The 20116-nt window shown below is 43.8% G+C and overlaps 1 protein-coding gene across 9 annotated transcripts in view; it reads right to left on the bottom strand.

Annotated features, from left to right (window-relative positions):
* FRMD4A (FERM domain containing 4A) overlaps positions 1–20116 on the bottom strand; it is a 413482-nt gene that overhangs the window by 169283 nt on the left and 224083 nt on the right. For all 9 annotated transcript variants that reach the window (XM_060279477.1, XM_035127381.2, XM_035127379.2 and 6 more), the window contains exon 2: positions 844–909. In XM_060279477.1, coding sequence (XP_060135460.1) covers positions 844–909 — 66 coding nt within the window. The remainder of the gene's footprint in view (positions 1–843; positions 910–20116) is intronic.

Genomic DNA, 20116 nt, shown 5'->3' with positions numbered 1-20116 from the left:
GTATATGGTTTTAGAAAAATGTAACAAAATCCTTTTTATTCTCACAAGCCTTTGGCCTGTTAACCTTTCTTATTGTTTTGTGTGCATGTGTGTGTAACTCATTGTCTTAATATTTTAAAATTGCTTCATTTTGTAATATTTTCACTGGCTGATTGTTTTAAAGGCTGTTGAAATTTTATTTATTTATTTATTTAAAATTTGTACAGGGGACAAATGTCTGTAAATATAGTAAGCAAACCATCAAGCTGGCTTGACATTCTATCATTACCATAAACCTCTTGTGCCTCAACATCTATGCTATACATTCAACATGACGTGAGGCCAACCTATATGTAGGTCACGTCACTCACCCACAGAAGCCCAGTCATCTCAGAGGCAGTGCATGGCAGCTACTTAACGCTGAAGCTTCAGGACATTAAAGCTTTAGTCTGCCAGCAGACAGCAAGCAACAAGGGCCGCAGAGGCACTGATGGAGCTGAACTAGGTCAGGACGTGAGGGGTGATGCTGCCATGCACACAAAAAGGGAGTTCTGTGAGGTTAGTCACTACTTCAGTTTGTCACCTGAAAGTGATACTCTACAATGGCATTGAAACATAGGAACCCCCCCCCTTTGGAGTGGGGGGAGCATGAGAGGCTGAATCTTGGGATTTACCTTCTAGGTCTCCTGCCCATATCCTGATCCATTCTGATCCTGCTTAGCTTGTCAAATGAGAGAGGATCAAAACCCACAAGGAAGCCGACTAACTGAGATTCCATTAATTAAATTAAAAACCTCTTCTGCTGTATGGAGCAAAAACTGAGTGCTGTGGCAAGAATTCAAAACTGAAGGTGCAATTTATTACCTGCACAAGGAGTTCCAGCTTCCTGTCATCAAGAAGGTGCACTTGACACCGGCGGCCCTCTGTCATCTAGGAAAACAGGACAAAAAAGAAAGTCAGTTTCAGTGGATGCTTAAGGCACAGGCTTGACAAAATACCATAAGCTGCTGTTAATGTGCTGAAGTCTTCACAGCTCCAAACACCGTCATAGCAAAGGATTCTCATTCCCTGGCAATGGCAGAAAGAAAAGGTTGGGCAGAGAAAACAGAACAGGGCAACTCACCCAGCAGCTGTTACTGAATGGCACACACTGACTCAGACCCAAGGAGAGGGATTTCTACTGTGTGAGAAAGGAGTTCATGAAAGAGGCCAAGGGATCTTGCATTGCCTAAATGGGAAGGCACAAGGCAACCCCACTGTGGCTCCCTCATGTGTTTGTGGCTGTACTGCGATAAGGGTGTGTCAGGCGAGGACGGATCTAGCCTTCGACTACTTCCAGGTCCACAGACAAATGAGAGCAGCTGTCTCCATCCTGGTACCTTCCAGCTGCTTAGGAGTACAACTCCCACCAGTCTCAGCCAGCATGGCCATTATGGGGCACGCACTCATCTAGAGAATGCAAGTAAGCAAGGGATGGGAGCGAGGAGAAAAAGGAACAGCCAGAGAGAACCTATGGGCAATGCTGATTACTTCTAGACTAGCAGTTCACCCACAGCACATTGCAGCATAGCAGAAGCAATTTAGTTCCATAATTCATTTGTATACTACTCTTCCTCCAAGGGGCTCAGGTCAGTGAATGGAGGTTTAATCTCAAAACAACCACGAGAGGTAGGTCAGACAAAGATGCTCTACAATGCCCTGCAACGTGGAACCAATCCCATCAGGGCTTGGAATTTCCTCCAAATTTAAAAGGCAATGAATTCAAGCCCTGTTGCCAATGGTACTTTTGTAGGTTCATCGTTGGGAGGAAAAATGGCTTCATGGGCCAAATTAAGACCCTGCGGGGCTTGAGCAGGAAGATCCCCAGCAATGCTATGACGATTATCATTGGGATTTTCAAGCAACTATCACTTGTGATAATAGCCAATTGGATATGTATCCTTTTTCAAGTAGTAAATTGCTATTATTCCTACTTTACAGTTGAGGAGCCATAAGCACTTAAAAAAAAATATCTGTATCTGGGCTGTGACTTGAACTTGTGTCTTGTAGGTTCAGATTTGGCACAAGCTCACACAAAACTTCTAAGCATAGTGGTATATCTTGACTGGAAGGTACAAGGTAGAGCAAGGTGAGGTGGTTTGCTCTGAAAAGGTTTTGCACCTGAAAAGTGAGGCATCTTATCTATCAACTAAATAAGCTTTTAAAATAATGCACAAGTATATTTTATAGGATCTGTAATACCACCTGGAACACAGAAGGATATTGCAATTGGATCACATTAGAAAACAGATACGCAATCAGCAGAGAAAAGTGATGTTTCTGATGCTGAATCAACATTACTTCAGACCACAGGTCGGTGACGGTGGTGAAATGTTTAAATGCTCCCTCACAAAAAATAAACATAGGTATATAAAACTTGCATGTTAAAAAGAGGGTTCTATCACTGTATCACTGATTCCCCCCCGATGTATTTTACTGATTGTAAACCACTTTTTGAGATAAGCAACTGGAAAAGCAGTACAGAAGTCTTAAAATATAAAAAAACCAATTGGTCTCATGCCCCCCAAAAGAAAAAGAGAGTTCTAGAGAAGCTTTCTCTCTGATATGATAGCTTTTAGAGTAAATGGAGTTTTCTGCACAAAGGATCTTTAAAACTGATTCAACCCCCAGTGCGTGAGATGGTACTGCCCAGCCACAATGTATCAGGAGACATTGCTGATCATGTTTCATCTCAGAGAAATGACTTTGGATAAAAAAACAACGTGCCTTTTCTTCCTTTCTCAGTTCCCTGTAGTTTTGATTTGGCCATTATGGTAATATTGTGGCAATATTCTAGATAGCAAGATAATTTTTGCTTCAAGGCAGGTAACACATCACTGTTATTTTATTATGTTGCACAGCAGAAAAAAAAGGCTACCGAACAAGAGAGGATCTACAGCAGTAGAACATTTCTTGACTTCCTGGTTTGTTTATGAGCTCTTGAAGGAATGTCAGGGCTGCTTTTGACATTCTTCTGATAACAAATCCCAACTGTTATGTCTGTGTGTCAAAGTATTTCATTGCACAGGAAGAGCAGAAACGATCCACTGCTCTCTTATCACACAGAGATTTCTGCACTTGACACATTCAGAACGTGCTAGTCCACCAGAATGGCTCTGTTGTGCTGGTGCCCTCAGAATACCTCAAGGGATGAGCCAAGGAATCACACTCTGAACTTTCTCATAGTCAGAGAAAGGAAAGGGAAAGTAACTGCTCAGTGGAGAGATTCATTATGATATTATAAGGTTTATTTCACTTGTAGCAAGTGCAAGGTGGTTGCCTTGCTGGAAGAGAAGGTGCAGGAACTTGAAGCCCACCAGGCCACACAGAGCGACAGGATAAGATGCAGAGATCCATGCTCTCACCTTGGACACTGATTCTGGGCCAGAGGAGCTGCTATTAATTATATTATATTATATTATATTATATTATATTATAATTATTTACAGTTGTTCATCAAAAGATCTCAGGGCAGTTCACAGGAGTTGATGGCCTCAGAATACACCAAGGTGGCTGTGAAAGGTGCAAAGATTCACGATGTGACACAGAAGTCTTATGAAGTCTTACAAAGCCCACTGACCACCACCCCTTCCTTCTGATTCATATGGATACAAATAATACCACCACAGACAGCCTTCAATGTATAGTATGGAATTATGAGACTCTGAGCAGAAATCTGAAGAGCCTTCGGGCACAGGTGGTCTTTTCATCACTCCTTCCTGTGGAAGGCCATGGCCCAGGAAGAGAGGAAAATACTGGAGGGAGACCACTGGCTGCACAGGTAGTGGTGTCAGGAACAGTTTGGCTTCTTAGACCATGGTCTCCACTTTCTTGAGGAAGGACTTCTGGCAAGAGATGAGCTGCATATCACAGTTTTTCGCAAGTATGTGCTTGCTAAGAATCACATGAATCTGATCAGCAGACCTTTAAACTAGATCTTGAGATCCACATTACAGATGACAGACCAGGTACTTGGGATAACAGCTTAATTGGTGCACAGGAAACTGAGGTAATGCTCCAGAAACCCACTAAAGGGCAAGAAACCACAAGGAGGAAGCAGCTGGAGGGAAGGACTCATTGCTTCAGTTGTCTTTACACAAATGCACACAGTATGGGAAACAAGCAAGACGAATTAGAGCTTTTAGTAAAGGTAAAGGTAAAGGGACCCCTGACCAATTAGGTCCAGTCGTGACCGACTCTGGGGTTGCAGCGCTCATCTCGCTTTATTGGTCGAGGGAGCCGGCGTACAGCTTCCAGGTCATGTGGCCAGCATGACAAAGACGCTTCTGGCAAACCAGAGCAGCACATGGAAACACCGTTTACCTTCCCGTTTACCTTCCTATTTATCTACTTGCACTTTGACGTGCTTTTGAACTGCTAGGTTGGCAGGAGCTGGGACCAAGCAACGGGAGCTCACCCCGTCACGGGGATTCAAACCGCTGACCTTCTGATCGGCAAGCCGGTTTAACCCACAGTACCACCCGCGCTTTTAGCTTTTAGTACAGGATGGCAAATGCAACCTGATATGCATTATTGAAACCTGGTGGGATAAGATTCATGACTGGAATGTAGGAAATGAGGGGTATAACCTGTTCAAAAGAAATATACAAACCAGGAAGGGAGGAGTAGCGTTATATGTAAAAGATGTGTACACTTATGTTAAGAAATCCATGACCTGGAGCATGAAAAGCAGATTGAGAGTATATGTAAACTTCTATGGGACAAAGAATCATAGAATTGTAGAATTGGAAGGGACCCCAAGAGTCATCTAGTCCAACCCCTGCAATTTAGGGATCTTTTGCCTAATATGAGGCTCGAGCCCACAACTCTGAGATTAACAGTATCATGCTCTACTGACTAAGCTATGATAGATGACAAGAAACATTCATATAGAAACACGTTCATACAGAAATACATTCAGCAATACAGGACATATGTTTCTCCCCTATATATGATTTTGTGTGTTGAATACTCCTTATCTACTTTCTCTCTCTCTCTTCCTGGGACTTAACAATGACACGTACATGGCATTCATTCTCCGTAGCAGAAAGGAAATTCCTCTTAAAGGAAGTTACTTGGCAACTCCCAGATCTTGGAATGTTTGTATTAAGAAATGATTTTCTATTTACCTCTGACATCAATGTAAAGCTTACAATCTCATTTAACGACTGCTGGCCCCAAATGTTTACACAGTGAATTTTTCAGCCTAGGATCACACAGAGAAGAGGGCAATTGTTTTGCATTGCTCCACAAAACATCTTGGCAGCTTAGTGCCTAACCCATTCATCTTGTGAGCAACTCCAAACATGAGCTGGAGGCATCCGAGAAAATAACCCTTGTGCATCCTGGGAAACACATAGACTATACTTAGCAAATCATAGGTCAACCTCCTGCTAAGTGATCACTTGACTGTAAAATCTATGGTAGCTTTTGGATGCAGCACACATAAAAGGATCCTGTGTGTGAATGGGTGTGCCTGTCCACACACATACACACTTTTTAAAAGTATGGTAGTTCCAACAGCTACAAACAGTCCTGTCCAATATCCTCTCAAACAAGATGTTCCTTGAGAATTCTGCCTGCTGAAAGAATCACAACATTAAATATCTCAAATTTACAAATGCAAATGCTGTTAATTGGGACAGCTCTATACATTTTCATAATCCATTTCACTAGCCTATGAAAGAAAGAAGACCCATTTTAATCAGATTTTAAAAGAAAATTACAATGGCAAACAGCATATTTATTAAGGCTTTCAACCCTGCTGAAAAGCACTCTCCCTTTCAGAAACTTTGTAGGGGAAAGCAGTAAATAAGCAAAATTGTTTGCTATTCTGCGTGGGAACAGAAAACATTCCCCTCACTCTGATTTAGGGTACCATCATAAAGACAAATCTGATTAGTTATGGTGTTATGCTGTCAAAATTATTTCCAGAAGCCCGTGATCACCCATGAAGAGTGAATGTTGAAAGCCATTCCATCGCTCTGAATTGCCTTCAAAGTGTTGTCTTGTATGTAGCCAAATCTGATTGTCTACATGGCATAACGGTATCACCACACTGGCAACATTCTTCCTGAATGGCTAGAATCAACACCCATTGAAAAATGCATGGAAAATCGTATTTTTCGCGCCATAAGACGCACCTGACCAAAAGACGCACCCAATTTTTAGAGGATGAAAGGGGGAAAGCCCTGGGGTTTTTTTTGGATCAGCTCAAAGTTGTGCAGCTTCTTGCAGCTTCTTTTGCAAATGGGAAAAGCCCCGTTTTTTGGGGATCAGCTCACAGTTGTGCAGCTTTTTTGCAAAGGGGGAAAGCTCCTTTTTTTGAGCATCAGCTCAAAGTTGTGCAGCTTCTTTTGCAAATGGGAAAACCCCCATTTTTGGATGGATCAGCTCACAGTTCTGCAGCTTTTTTTGTAAAGGGGGAAAGTTCCATTTTTGAGGATCAACTCAAAGTTGCTGAGCTTACCTTGCAAAGGGAAAAAATCCTGTTTTTATGGAGTTGAACTCACAGTTCTGCATTTTATTCAGGAAAGGAAAGGGAGCGGGGCCTAGAAGGGAGCTAGTTTCCCTTATCTCCCTCCCCAATCTCTTGTAATCAGCTGCTGAGCAGGTTCCTTTTAACTCCCTCTTTCCCTCTTGTTAGCCTTTAGCTCAGGCATCCCCAAACTGTGGCCCTCCAGATGTTTTGGACTACAATTCCCATCTTCTCTGACCACTGGTCCTGTTAGCTAGGGATCATGGGAATTGTAGGCCAAAACATCTGGAGGGCCACAGTTTGGGGATGCCTGCTTTAGCTCTTCCTTAAAAAAAGAAAAGAAAGCACAATCTGCTTTTCACCCCTGGGCAATCCGGCTCCAGGGACCACGCATTCGCTCCATAAGACGCACAGACATCTCCCCTTACTTTTTCTAGCTTCAGGTATGTGTGTGGGGGGTATTTTGGGGGGGGGGGTTCTTTTCAAGGTTTGGGAACATTCAGTGCCTCTCTGATATTTATATTTATTTATTGACCAGAGTTCAAATCCCTTCTCGGCCATGAAGCTCATTGAGTAAGCTTGAGCCATTCCCTATCTTTCAGCCTACCCTAGCTCACAGGGTTGTTGTAAGGGTAAAATGGAGAGGAGAACTCAGGTAGGACTGTCGCCCCTGTCAGATGGGAATCATTTAGCCATGACTTTGCACAACAATATTCAGGAGTGGTGTGTGTAGCTCAGGAAAAAAAATTACTATAGTATGAGCTGTTTTAGGAAATAAGTCCATCTGCATTTCGAGCAGCTCAAGTTTGATTTTAATATGATTTAAGTTCCAATTGAAGCCATAGTCTGAGCCAAGTAAAGTTAAGAAGGTACTCTGTTTTGCAGTTTGTGTATGTCTGACATAGTCAACATCTAAAAGCTAATGCTTCCTCTCAAACAAAACAAAACAAAACAAATGCTTACAGAATAAGAAAAAAAATCAGAGCTCACAGTACTTTCATACATTTAATAATCTTTCTCTTTTGGTCTTGCAAATATTTTAATCTCCTAAGAAGTTGATGCAGTAAAAAGATATCATCAAACCAATTGTATTCACAATGCGATTTATTACCAGTACTACCATATCAGTTTAATTACAAAATATTTGGCAGACAAAAGCAAAACTATTAGAAATCAGATACCTCCGTAACAAAGAAACGTCCTACTTTGAAGAATGAACTCTGCCAACAAGCAAGCTTGTGCTTTGCTGAAGTGAAGCTGAAATTTCTTAATGACTGGGTCCTCCTTCTCTCTACAATAATATCATGTCTTAAGTGTCCTCAACTGCAAATCTCACTGAGGTAGAAAGATTTTCATCGGCAGTGCATTCTAAGGAACAAACTGTAGCTAACATACTGAACCGTAAAACAGAAAAGGATTTGAAATTTGACTTCAGCTACAACTAATCCAGCCCTGGATGTTCACCCCAGTTGAACTAACAAATGCTTAAGTCCAATGGGAAAGTCGACTTCAAAGCCATATACCAGGAAAAAAGGTACAGGACGAGGGAGACAGTGAGCCCTTCTAAACTTTTGCTATTTTGCTAAAACTGGTGCTAAAATTGCACACAGAAAATTCTGGTTATGCAAGTGAAGTGGATCTGGCACATCTGCACAAGAAACTCCAATTCAAAGGGCTGGATTTGGCCTATGAAGCCTTAAATGGCTCAGGGCCGCAATACCTCAAGGACCATCTCTCCCTATATGAAGTGATCAGGACCCTGCACTTATCATCTGAGACCCTTCTTTGGGTGCCTCCTCCACAAAAATCTGGAAGGCAGCAACACGAGAACAGGCCTTTTCTGTGGTGGCTCCCCTTTTTGGAATGCTCTCCCCAGGGAGGTTCACATGGCGCCTTCATTATACATCTTTAGGCGACAGGCAAAAATGTTCCTCTTCTCCCAGGCCTTTGGCTAATTAAACCATCTCTGGTCTTTTAGACTGTGGGGGGGTATTGTTTTTGTTTGTTATTACGGTATATGTTTTTGTGTTTTTATTATCCTGTGATCTCTGGATGAAGGGCAGTATAGAAAGTTTAACAACAAACAACAACAACAAAAGAAACTTGCTTCCAAAAAAGAAAGACTTTTTGAAGTAAGAAAAGTCCCCTGGAAAAGTGTGGGATAACAATTGCTTGACCTCATATAACCTCCCTGCAAACAAATCAGAATGTATACGAAATAAAGAGCTGATATTATATATTCTCCCCACAAACTTTCCCCAAACAAACGAGGATGAATGCTCAAGACACAGGTCATCTGGAAGCAACCTCCCCCATGCCTTTTCCTCCAGTTGCATCAATTTCAATTTCACAGCTATCCCATCTTTCCTCCAAGGAGCCAACAAAAGCATCACAACAACCTTTTGGAGTAGGCTGGGTTGAAAAATAGCAACTTCTCTGGACAATGCCACACACAACAACCTTCAAAACGGAAGCTCCAGCATTTTCCCTCAATACTGCTCAGGCCGCATTCAGAAGCTTTTCAACAGTGCAGTAAAATGGGCATCAGTTAATGACATAAACGGGAACTGCGCCCCCTTCTGCTCATGCATCCCCACTGGAAGGTGACTGGGTGGGCTGGTCCCAAGGGCGCACAACATTCAGTACAGCTGCCCTGGTGCCAGTGCTCTGGTCAACTGCAGAAATTCTACACCCGCCCACATGAATGCTCACTGCCAGCTAATGCAGGCAGCCCTGTTTGCACAGGGGTTACGTTCTGAGGCCCTGCATGCATCTGTGAAGTCACATATAACTGAAATCCATTGAGAAAGCCTGCAAACACCCTGTTCCGCCACACTCCACACTACCCTGCGCCCCATCCCTGTTCTCCCCTTTTAGTGACATTTCAGTGACATCTTTATGATGCTTCTGGGTCATTCCGGGTTCAGCGTGATGTGTGTATACACGGCTGCACACTTATTGAAAAACACGTAAATGGGGAGCTGCCTATAGCTGCTGTAATTTGAGAATGTGTTTAAAAGTCTCATTCCCATTTTTTAAAAAGAAAGATTAACCTGAGATCTTTCACTCTTGGATATTCTGGTTGCCATGTCATATAATGGCTGCTGAACTGTTTTATATCACACGCAGCATTTCAAAGTACATGTAGGTGTGTGTATATGTGTGTGCATGCCAGGCAATTCCACTTCCCTTTATTCCTTGCTTAATACTTACCTTATGTGTGTTTGAAAGGAAGAGACTATTGTCAATATTAATAACCTGGAGTTTCAATACTCTACCAAGCCTCATTTTGGAGGGTCCTTGTCCAGAAAAAAAGCAGTCATGTTATCTAAGAACCAAACTGAGGTCTGTGAATGGACCAAGTACAAACACATCCAATTTGTTCTTTCTTAAGGAGTCTTGGGGAACCAGCTGGCTGGAAATTCATGGATGTAGTCACAGGCAACAGCTCAAGAGGAAGATGCAAAATGTAAAAACTTGGGTGGGATTAGCAAAGTTAAAGGTTGCAGTAGGTTGCATCTAGGTGATGAGAGGTCACCCTCACGAACATAAAAAAAATTGATCCTGTGTGAAACTAGTTATACCTAAGCCCACTGAAATCAATGGCTGGGCCAGCCCAATAAATTTTACTGCCTGAAGCAGAGGAGCACATGGCATCCTTCCCTGCAAAGGTGCACAGTGCCCCTGAGCACATGCAGAATCGGCGTTAATGGAACATTTTCTTTAAGACCAGTACATAAGCCAAACATAATGTGCACTAAGATGATACCTGCTTCATCTTCTGATACAGGTCCTACAGACCTGAAGAACTGAGGCACGATCAGAGGTGATTATTTGCTACAAGTCGCAGTATATTTTGTGGTTTTATGCATGCTTTATATCCTCTTTTTTGCTGTGTTTACTTGTGAGGAAATTCCTTCAGTAGCACCTTAAAGACCAACTAAGTTTGTATTTTGGTATGAGCTTTCGTGTGCATGCACACTTCTTCAGATACACAGGTGCTACTGAAGGAATTTTTTTATTTTGCTTCGACTCAGACCAACACGGCTACCTACCTGTAACTACTTGTGAGGAATTAGCTTTGCAGCCTGATTCAACCATGTTGGAGAGGCTTAAGAACAACAGCACAAGGGAGGAGCTGCTGCCACTGTCCCTTAGCATTTTGCTGCCTGGGTTGGCTGCCTCACTTTGCCTAATGGTAGCGCTGGCCCCGTGAATGGGCTTTGCTGAACCAACTCTGCTGAATGGGGTTGTTAGCAGCACTTAGTATGTAGGGATTAGCCATCAAGTTGTGAGTCTCTGACTATGCCCTTTCCAGCAGCAGCTAAAAAAAACCCCACACACTGACTGGGAGTACTACTATAGAAAATCACAACATTGTTGCCAAGCTGCATGAAGTAAATGCTCCTAAAACAGGCCAAAGCAACTTGCAACTCCCCAAGTCAATCACAGGCTGCCAGCCATGTATGGTGTCCTATTAGGAGCAGGACACCCCCACCCCACCCCCTTTTGCAGTCTCAGTCAGACAGCAAAGTCTAAAGGTTTATCATATCTCTGCAAAACATTAAGAGCTCACCACAGGAAGGCCATTTGGGGCAGCATGTGAAGCTTTGTGAAGCTCTAGTTTCAATTAAGTGGTACGGTACCTCGGTTTACAAACACAATTGGTTCCGGAAGTCTGTACTTAACCTGAAATGAACTTTCCCATTGAAAGTTACAGGTAGGTAGCCGTGTTGGTCTGAGTCGAAGCAAAATAGAAAAAAATTCCTTCAGTAGCACCTTAAAGACCAACTAAGTTTTTATTTTGGTATGAGCTTTCGTGTGCATGCACACTTCTTCATATACGTATCCCCATTTGAAAGTAATGGAGAGTGGAATAATCTGTTCCAGACAGGTCCGTGGAGTACTTAAACTGAAAATACTCAAACCGAGGCGTACTTAAACAGAGGTATGACTGTATTTTGGGTGTGGCTAAAACAGCAAATTGCAAGAAACAAACAGGTCTTTTAAATCATTAAATCACAGAAGCAAATGAGCCGTGTTCCTTTAATTAGAAGACCGTGCTGTCCCCATACCTACATTCCACTGTCCTCGACTGTTTACAACAAGCCTGCATTTGAGCTCAGTGGCTAAGCCTGGGCTTAGCTTTAAAACACAAGCTGAATGCTCTTCCTTTAAAGTTATTCAACCTGTTTCCACCACATCAGACCCTCTACTGCTCACCCAGATACTGGAGGGTGTTCTTACAGTGTGGTCTGGAAGGTGTTTGTTTTTCCTAGCTGATATCAGTCTGTATTCTGAGAAGCAAAAGACCTCAGCCCCTCCAGTACATAACCGAGAATGAGGCTGTACGCCTGGCTATTGAAGATAACATTGGTAGGAACACAGTGCTCTGGGCAAGGAAGAAAGAGAACTTGGTATTTCTTCTGAGAGCCTGAGTTCCCCACCCCATAAACATGTATAGAAGCAAACGCAAACTGCACCACATTCTTTTTGTTACTTGCCCTGTTAAATGGCAGGCAGTGTGTCAATTTGAGGCAGAGCAAAAGAACAGGACTCCACCTCTTCTGGAACAGACACATTTTGCCCTTTGATTCTATGCAGTCTGAACAGCCCACACCATGGGCACTTGCAGTGCTACATGAATGAATGAAATACTTTACGGCTGAAACTACACCAATATACCATTAATCAAGTTATGGAAATTCCATTTCCTCCCTCAGCTGGCCTGCTCCAATGATTGCTACTTACAATGGACAAGTTGGCTGTTCTGGACCTGGAAATATATGTTTAGAGGTGATGATCAATGTCTATTGCATCATTCACAGAATCACAGACGGAGGGGACCCAGAGAAAGCTCAGTCTAGTTATGTTCAACATTTTCAGATCTGGGACTGGGTCACACCTTTAATGTGGATCCCACGTTTAACATTTCTTCATTTCCATCTTTCCCCTTCTGTTTTCCCCCTCCCCAAACAAAAGAGTGCTGATGGTTAGCACCAACCCATCACTCAAAGCACAATGTTCCAGTCCGAGCTGCTTGCTCAAAGGCTATCAGCCAAAGCATGTCTACACAACGCTAATTTGTAAATTGTGAGGATTTCAACCCTGCCAATCAAGCAATTTCCCAGGGTGACTCATTCCTGAAGCTTCCAGATAAACCCACTTTCCCCCAATTACACTGCACCACAAGGAGCCAATGGTCAACATTGTTTACACATATGGATTACAATGACAATGAATAAGGGGGGAACTATATTAAAATTATATAAGAGCAAACTGTTCCCAGCAAAGACTTGCACATACATGATTAATGTTTGTGTGTCACATTATAAATGCTGAACCATCAAATATGTAGAGTCAAAAATTTACTGAAATATATTGATTTTGCTTCTTCTAACTGCTTGTAGCAGAAATCAGAGCCTAATATTACCTTTTCCTGCCTCAATTGTAGTGCACTTCTTGTTTCTCTGCCTCTTTTTCTCTCACGCACTTGCACATGCATACACATGGTGAAAATTGCTACTGATCTTACCACCTTGTGGTTGGTGCGGCTAAAACAAATGCTTGTATGTGTGATTGTGGTAAGAAAACTCTTCCTGTCTACAAGAGCTCTCCAAGGGATTGCACCACAAACAGAAAGCTGGAGCAAAGAAAGTGTCTCAGGCCAAAGACACTTGCTTGGTTAAACTAGTACTGTAGTTGCTGCTGCTTTAAAACAGTAAAAAAGTTATAGAAAGGGAGACAAATCTCAAGCTACATAAGGGTCCTCCCCAATGCAATTCTTCCATTAGCATAGCAGACTTCTACTAGCGCAACCAACCTTTCCCCTCAGCTCCTCTCCCCTGCACACCCTCAAATTCCCTAGTCTATTCCAAATGTTTTGGTTGGACACAAGACTAAGTATGGGCCAGAACTTAAACCCCACCCCTTGTTGGCATTTGCTGCATTCAATGAGTATCATGACTCTGTCCTCCAAGCATCCAAGATAATGTCAGAAGGGCTTCTGAGCTCTTCGTTCCAGAGGATGAACCAGGCTCTCCATCTCAAAACACGGCACAGCTTCAGAAACAGCATTCAACGCAGTGTGAGATGGGGCTGCCAGAAAAAATAAGCTACTAGGAAAACCCCCAGGCGTAGGCACCAACCTTCCACCTCAGGTGTTCTCACCCAATGTAAACCATAAAGAAACAATAAAATCTGTTTCTATTTTGACATGCTTTAAAACAAATGCATATAATTGTGTTTAATTATTGCAACCCGTACTGGGGCCTTAGGGCAAAGGGCAGGTAATAAATTATGACAACAGTACAGTAACAGTAACATAATTATCACCATCATAAACAATGGAGATTAGAAATAAGAATGAGAACTGTGGGCGGGGGGGGGGGGGAGCAGCTGAAGATACCATAAAAGCTATCTTTGGAATTCTCACTTCTCCAAATTTTGTGATGCAGTTTCCCAACAAAATCATGTGTACAAAAATGCATCTATAGGGGCAAGTGTGCCTAGAAATGCATATATTAGTAAAAATAAAATATAGAAATACATTATATTAGGAAATTTCCTGTAAAAATGTTTAACAAAACTGCATACAAAAATGTGTATATAAGCAGAAATGCACACTAAAATGATGAAAAATTATTCTGAGGACTTATTTTTAAGTTGCAAACTGATGCTGAAATGTGGAGAACTGAACTTGGAAAAATGCCGAACTAAGTTAAACTGAAATGGATGAATCCATCCCTCCCTCCCTGCTTTGGGTATTCTGTAGATCAGCCTTTGATGTGACCAGTGTTTTTCCTAGGTACTTACAGAAAAGCATCACCCCCAATATCCCTCCGCCATGAGTGAGGACTAGGCTGCTTGTGCCAACAGAGATGTAAGAATCCAGTCCTGTCCTCTTTAAACTTTGCAAGCAAAAGGTGTGTGGCTTGAGACCACAGCACAGGGGAGGGAACTGTAATTTGTCTCCCCAGGACTATTTTCATGCTGAAAACTTTCTCCCTGCCTCCCTCAAGCTATTTGTGGGTGCATGCATTCATTCATGCATCTCAGTAGTCACATCTAATTCAGTCTTAAGTACTTGCTTTTTGTTGTCTTCATTGCTAGAGGTTCTGCGGTTGATTAAAAGATCCAGGGACTTTTCCCCAGTGGTTCCCTCCTTTTGGAGATCCCCGACAGAAGCCCTGCCGGCAAGTTCATGCCAGACTTTTAGAAGCATAGTTAAAAGCAACAAGGGCTTCTTTTTGTTCTTTTTCCTGGTTCTGATTTCTGGGTGCTACTGTATTTTCCCTTGTGCAAGTGTGTGTGGTTCTTTAACAGTGAGCTGTTTCCAGAGCCCTCATGGCTAGTAACGTGTCTTATGAATGCTACAAATAAATAAATCTGGCCTTATTTGCAAAAGAACAAGGAAGGGATGGGGGAGAACTGCAGGCAGCAGTGTGACTAACTGCCCAACGTATTATATGCATGGGATATCAAGCAACAGGTGCTGGACCAGGACTAACCCAAACAAAAAAGGATTGGGGGGGGGGGCGTCTGGAAAGCTGCAAAGAAAGAGACCTGTTAGTGCTAAACACATACTGTATGCACAGGTGGGCCGATGTTTACTGTGTATCTTCTCCCATCCCATTTCAAAACACTGAAGGATGGCAAACAGAGCAAGACATGAAAAGATGTTCTCGCTTGGTTACATTTTAAAGGGCAGACACATGCTGATGCTATAGGATGAAACAGTTGTTTCATTTGCAGATTAAGGGAGACCAATTGAAAATGCTGCCATGAAGATTTTTGACTGCTGGGTTTTGTGCTGATTCTGAGCTCTCTTTGCTTGTCATGGCAGTTTTGTATAGCTGGCAGTCTATGCAAAAGCTCACTAAAAGCTTTTGCATAGACTGTTCTGGGTGGCATTTCTTTGCTATCTGACAGCAGCTCCTGGGTAGATAATTGCCAAATATTTCAAGTGCTCAGGATACAGGGGATGGGCCAATTATCATCCACTTTCACTTTCGTGAATAAACTGTAAGGCAGTTTATATAAGGCCATCTAGACCAAAATAATAATAAAAATATTGTCAAAATATTTACTTAGTTTTACCCTGCTAGGCATCCTATCCCCCTCTACTGCTTTTGTGGTACCCCCCCCCCACTGCCCAATCTCCCCCCCCCCCGGCTGCTTCTTTCCTGGATTAGTCACCTGGGTGTCTGCACCCCAAACAGATATCGCCAAATGAGATGATGCCACACCTACACTGCCAGCCACATTTCACTCCATAGTCATGAAAGAAGGAACATTTGACTACACAGTGATGTCACTTGGGAGGACAATGTACAGGAAAAAGGAAGCATTTTCACAAATAATGCTGGGAGGCGAACAGTGAAGAAGTGTTTTGGCACTGACAAGTCATCACTATCACCACCACCATCATAATCTCCAATACTGACCACATCAATAGTCAAGTCAGAACACTCAAGAAATGAAAAGAAAATGCTATTTATTTAGGTTGAGATATTATTTAAAAGAGGGGAAAAAACCTTACATTTTTGCTAGCCCAATGACAATTATCAGAGGAGGAATGACTGCTGGGAGGCGCTCAGAGAGAAGAAATGTCACGGTGCATCCACAGCACCACGAGCGGATGCCTTCATCTGCTCCAGGTGCAACAAAACATGTCAGTCTCTACGGCCACAGAAGACACTGCAACCTTCCAATGGTTTGACTTCACCCCCAAAGGCAGACTCATCCATTGTCTCCTGAGACAGACAGATGCCAAGCACAGCCAGCAGTGAATGAGAAAATACATGGTCTGATATGGCTCCCTGGGTGACCTTGAGCTAATTATTTCACATGGTTCTCGTGAGGGAAGGGAAAGGGTTAACCTGAAGTGCATGGCCTGATGGGAGATGGTGTACAGAGTCCCCTCTACTACTATGCAGCAAGCATGCCAGAGAAAACATTAAAGAAACCCCCAGAGAGCACTTTCACTTTCATCCCACTTTTATCCTGAACACATCAGTCCCATGCACAGGTCCAGGCTTTGTCTGTTTCCAATGTATAACACAATATGTGCATCTGGCAGTGCTCGGCAACCTGTGGACTTGCCTTGTAGCTTGCCTGAGAGTGGCCATGGCAGCAAAAGCCCCTTGTTTAATGAGTGTCCTTACCTACAATACCACTAAGTTACAAGGCATGTAAAGTACCACTTCCTAGGTTCAGTGGCAGAGGAAGCTGCTTGGGCACCTGGGGCGGCGCGCCCAGGGGCGGGGCGAGCTGCCTATGGGGCGGGGCGAGGGTGGGCTGCACCGTGGGGCCTCCGGAGTCTGCCTGCCTCCTCCCACCAGGCCCGCCTTAAGCGGGTCGGGCGCCCGGGTGCGCAGATCGCTCCGGCACCCCCACCCCGCCCTGTTTCTTCCCGCGGCTGGTGGGCGGGCGCAGCGTGGTTTCGCCGTGCAGCGCCCCCCTGCCGACCAGGCGCCCTGAGCCACCCAGCCTACCCCTAGAGCCGGCCCTGCCTCCCACTCAACCACCCAACAGCTGGGAGGGCAGCAGGTGGACTGTTTGGGCAGCGTGGAACCTCCCAGGAGAGATGCGTGGCTCGGGTGCACTGTAGGCCCCGCGGTGAGTGCCGCCTGGCATTTTGTCACCCCCCTCAGTGGTGACACAGAGTGCAGCTTGCACCCACAGCACCCCCCTTCCTCCGCTCCTGCCTAGGTTGTCATTGAATGTAAGCCACATTTAGCTAGCCTGCATCTAGTCATCAAACAAAGTCACCCATAGCATCAAAAGAGCAAAATAAATCAGGTAACTGGCTGTCATGTTGTCAAGGAAATAAACAGCGTACTGTATCTGGATTAGGGACCTAGAATGTTATGGACAAAACCAGGACTTGGAAAACCTGCATCCCATGCTCAGAGAGGTGGACAGAAAGGATATGCAAGGTTCAAAGTGGCCCACTGGCTCAGGAAGAGGGTTAATAATCAGATAGAATAATCAGATAGAAACTAACAAGGAATGAAATTGCATTTATCTATCTATCTATCTATATAAATGTAAAGGGGGCATGTTTGTGTGTCTGGACTTTTCTCCGAAACCGCTGGACTGATTGCGTTCAAATTTGGAGACAACGCCACATGCCAATATGTGAGTGTTTGTATGCACTTTGTGTAGGCAGATGTCACACCAGGCCCAGGTAAAACCAAAAAAACTCCGTGTTCCAGAACTCAAAACTCAGACAAAAGTGCATGCTGGGAAATGGAAGCCAGAAGCTGTGTCTCCAAGACTGACGCAAGATCCTGACGTACCACCAACCAACATACTATAACCACCACAAAGGCCATTCCTCCACAAACCCCCGACGCCGGGATCCTACACCTAACCCCCGCGTCCAACCAACACAGACCATGCCACACCGACACCACCAACAAGGCGCCAAAAACCACCCTACACCCCACCATTGCCTCCCCCCCCAACACCGAATACCTGACATACAGGCCAGGATACGCTGACGCCGACATCGGGGAGAATTGCAGGGATCAGCCGGGGGGGGGGGAGCTGTGGGGAATCACAGGGATGAGCCGAGGGGTGGGGGAGCTACAGGGAGGGGACTGGGATACACCGACATCAACACCGGTGGAATCACAGGGATGAGCGGGGGGTGGGAAGGGAGGTGCGGGGAGTCACAGGGATGAGCCGGGGGATGGGGGAGGAGGGGGACCGATACATCATGGGTCGGGACAGGGTGGGGGCAATCACAGGGATGAACCGGGGGTGCGGGAGAGGGGACAAAATACCTAATGGGTCGGGACACAGTGGGGGACCTCACAGGGGTTTGCCTCAGTCTTCTCCAAAAAAGAAAACAATGCCCGACCGGAAGAATATGGAGCAGATGATTCAGCAGGGGAAACACAGCCCAGAATAAGTAAGGAGGTAGTACAAGAATACTTGGCTAGTTTAGATGTATTCAAGTCTCCAGGGCCAGATGAACTACATCCAGGAGTATTAAAAGAACTGGCAGAGGTGATTTCAGAACCACTGGCAATAATCTTTGAGAATTCCTGGAGAACAGGCAAAGTCCCAGCAGACTGGAGGAGGGCAAATGTTGCCCCTATTTTCAAAAAGGGGAAAAGAGAGGACCCAAACAATTACTGCCCAGTCAGCCTGACATCAATACCAGGAAAGATTCTAGAGCAGATCATTAAGCAAACAGTCTGTGAGCACCTAGAAAGAAACGACCACATCAAAGCCCACAGGATCAATGGGGATGCTGTCTCTAATGCAGAACAGAGGTTGCAGACCCAAGACTGAGTGCCATTCCCAGGTTAAAGATGAGATTAGCAGATGGTGTCCAGGGCCTGTAGCAGACTTGAGAACTGCAAGGTAAGGTTTTTGAGCAGGAACTCAAAACCATCTCACACTTTTACTAGCTAAAGGAGGAATTAATTTCAGCCACTACAGAACCACAAGTATATGTCCTCAGATTCCATAATGGAAGAAAGGTAATATATAAGTGTAAGACAAGAAATAAACCAAAATTTCTCCTGCAACCTGAAACCTGAGGGATATAAGCACACCTCTTTTGCTGCTCTGCTGCTTCTACTTTTACAGCCATGTGCTGTCATCTCTTTGAGAAATCTAAGATAGCCTTGGATACTATTTAAGTCACTAGCTATGGTCCAGCAGAAACAGAAAGAACAGAATAGGAAAAAATGGAGCCGGGAGTTGCCCATTTCCTCAGTTTCCCAATCAGATAATGAACGAAAAAAGTAGAACTGCAATGTTTACTCAATTAATAGTTTAGATTAATGAATTTAAAACTTTTTAACCAACTAAAAAGATGCCACCAATTTATCAAGCAGATTTTTAAAAATTATTTTTCACACAGGTACTTATAAAAACTGTAATTGGCAAATGAGATTTTGAAAGAGGCATTCCCCTCTTCTCTTCTACCAGACGGTGTGCCTCTTATAAGCTGATGCCTCCTATGGTTCACTTATGTACCATCTGAAAACAAATGAAAGCATCCCTCTTGATTTAGGATTATTGTTTTTAATCACATGCAAGTTAGAACATGTTTAACCAATCTCTCAGTCGATTAAAACTCTTCTGATTTCTTTATTCAGGTGACAGTCCAGGGCGGGGAGAGGGGAGACGTCCTCAGAGGTAAAAACCAGGCTGCTCTTTTTGAACCATCCCTAGCAAACAGCTGCAGTAACTCTTGACTTTAGCCAACTGAAGTAAGTTTTTCATCATGATTGAATCAGCTTCTGGGAATATCACAAAATGTTTATGAACACTCCAGCTGCCCAGAAATGTAAAAGTGTGGCTGCAGGTGAGCAGGCTGCATGACTGATTGCTTCTCCATTTAAAAACCACCCCTGCACATAGAGAAAATAGCATGTGGGAGAAAGTTAGGTTGGCATGCCAGCTTTCTATGTGCAAGGATATGTTTCTCCCCCATTAAATTAGCCTTCAAATGGGAACTCCTACCCCTCATGAAACCCAAAGTGATGCAGTCCAGGAAAAGCTCCACTGCTTAATTTTGCTGACTGTACAAGCTGCTGTTAACTCACATGCAGTTGGTAAGGCTTAATTGTGATGTGTGGTCAAAGTAACTTGTGA

Source organism: Zootoca vivipara, chromosome 10 (assembly GCF_963506605.1).
Source record: "Zootoca vivipara chromosome 10, rZooViv1.1, whole genome shotgun sequence".
Taxonomy (NCBI): domain Eukaryota; kingdom Metazoa; phylum Chordata; class Lepidosauria; order Squamata; family Lacertidae; genus Zootoca; species Zootoca vivipara.
Note: the sequence above shows the minus strand (reverse complement) of the source record. Positions and strands in the feature narration are given on the sequence as shown.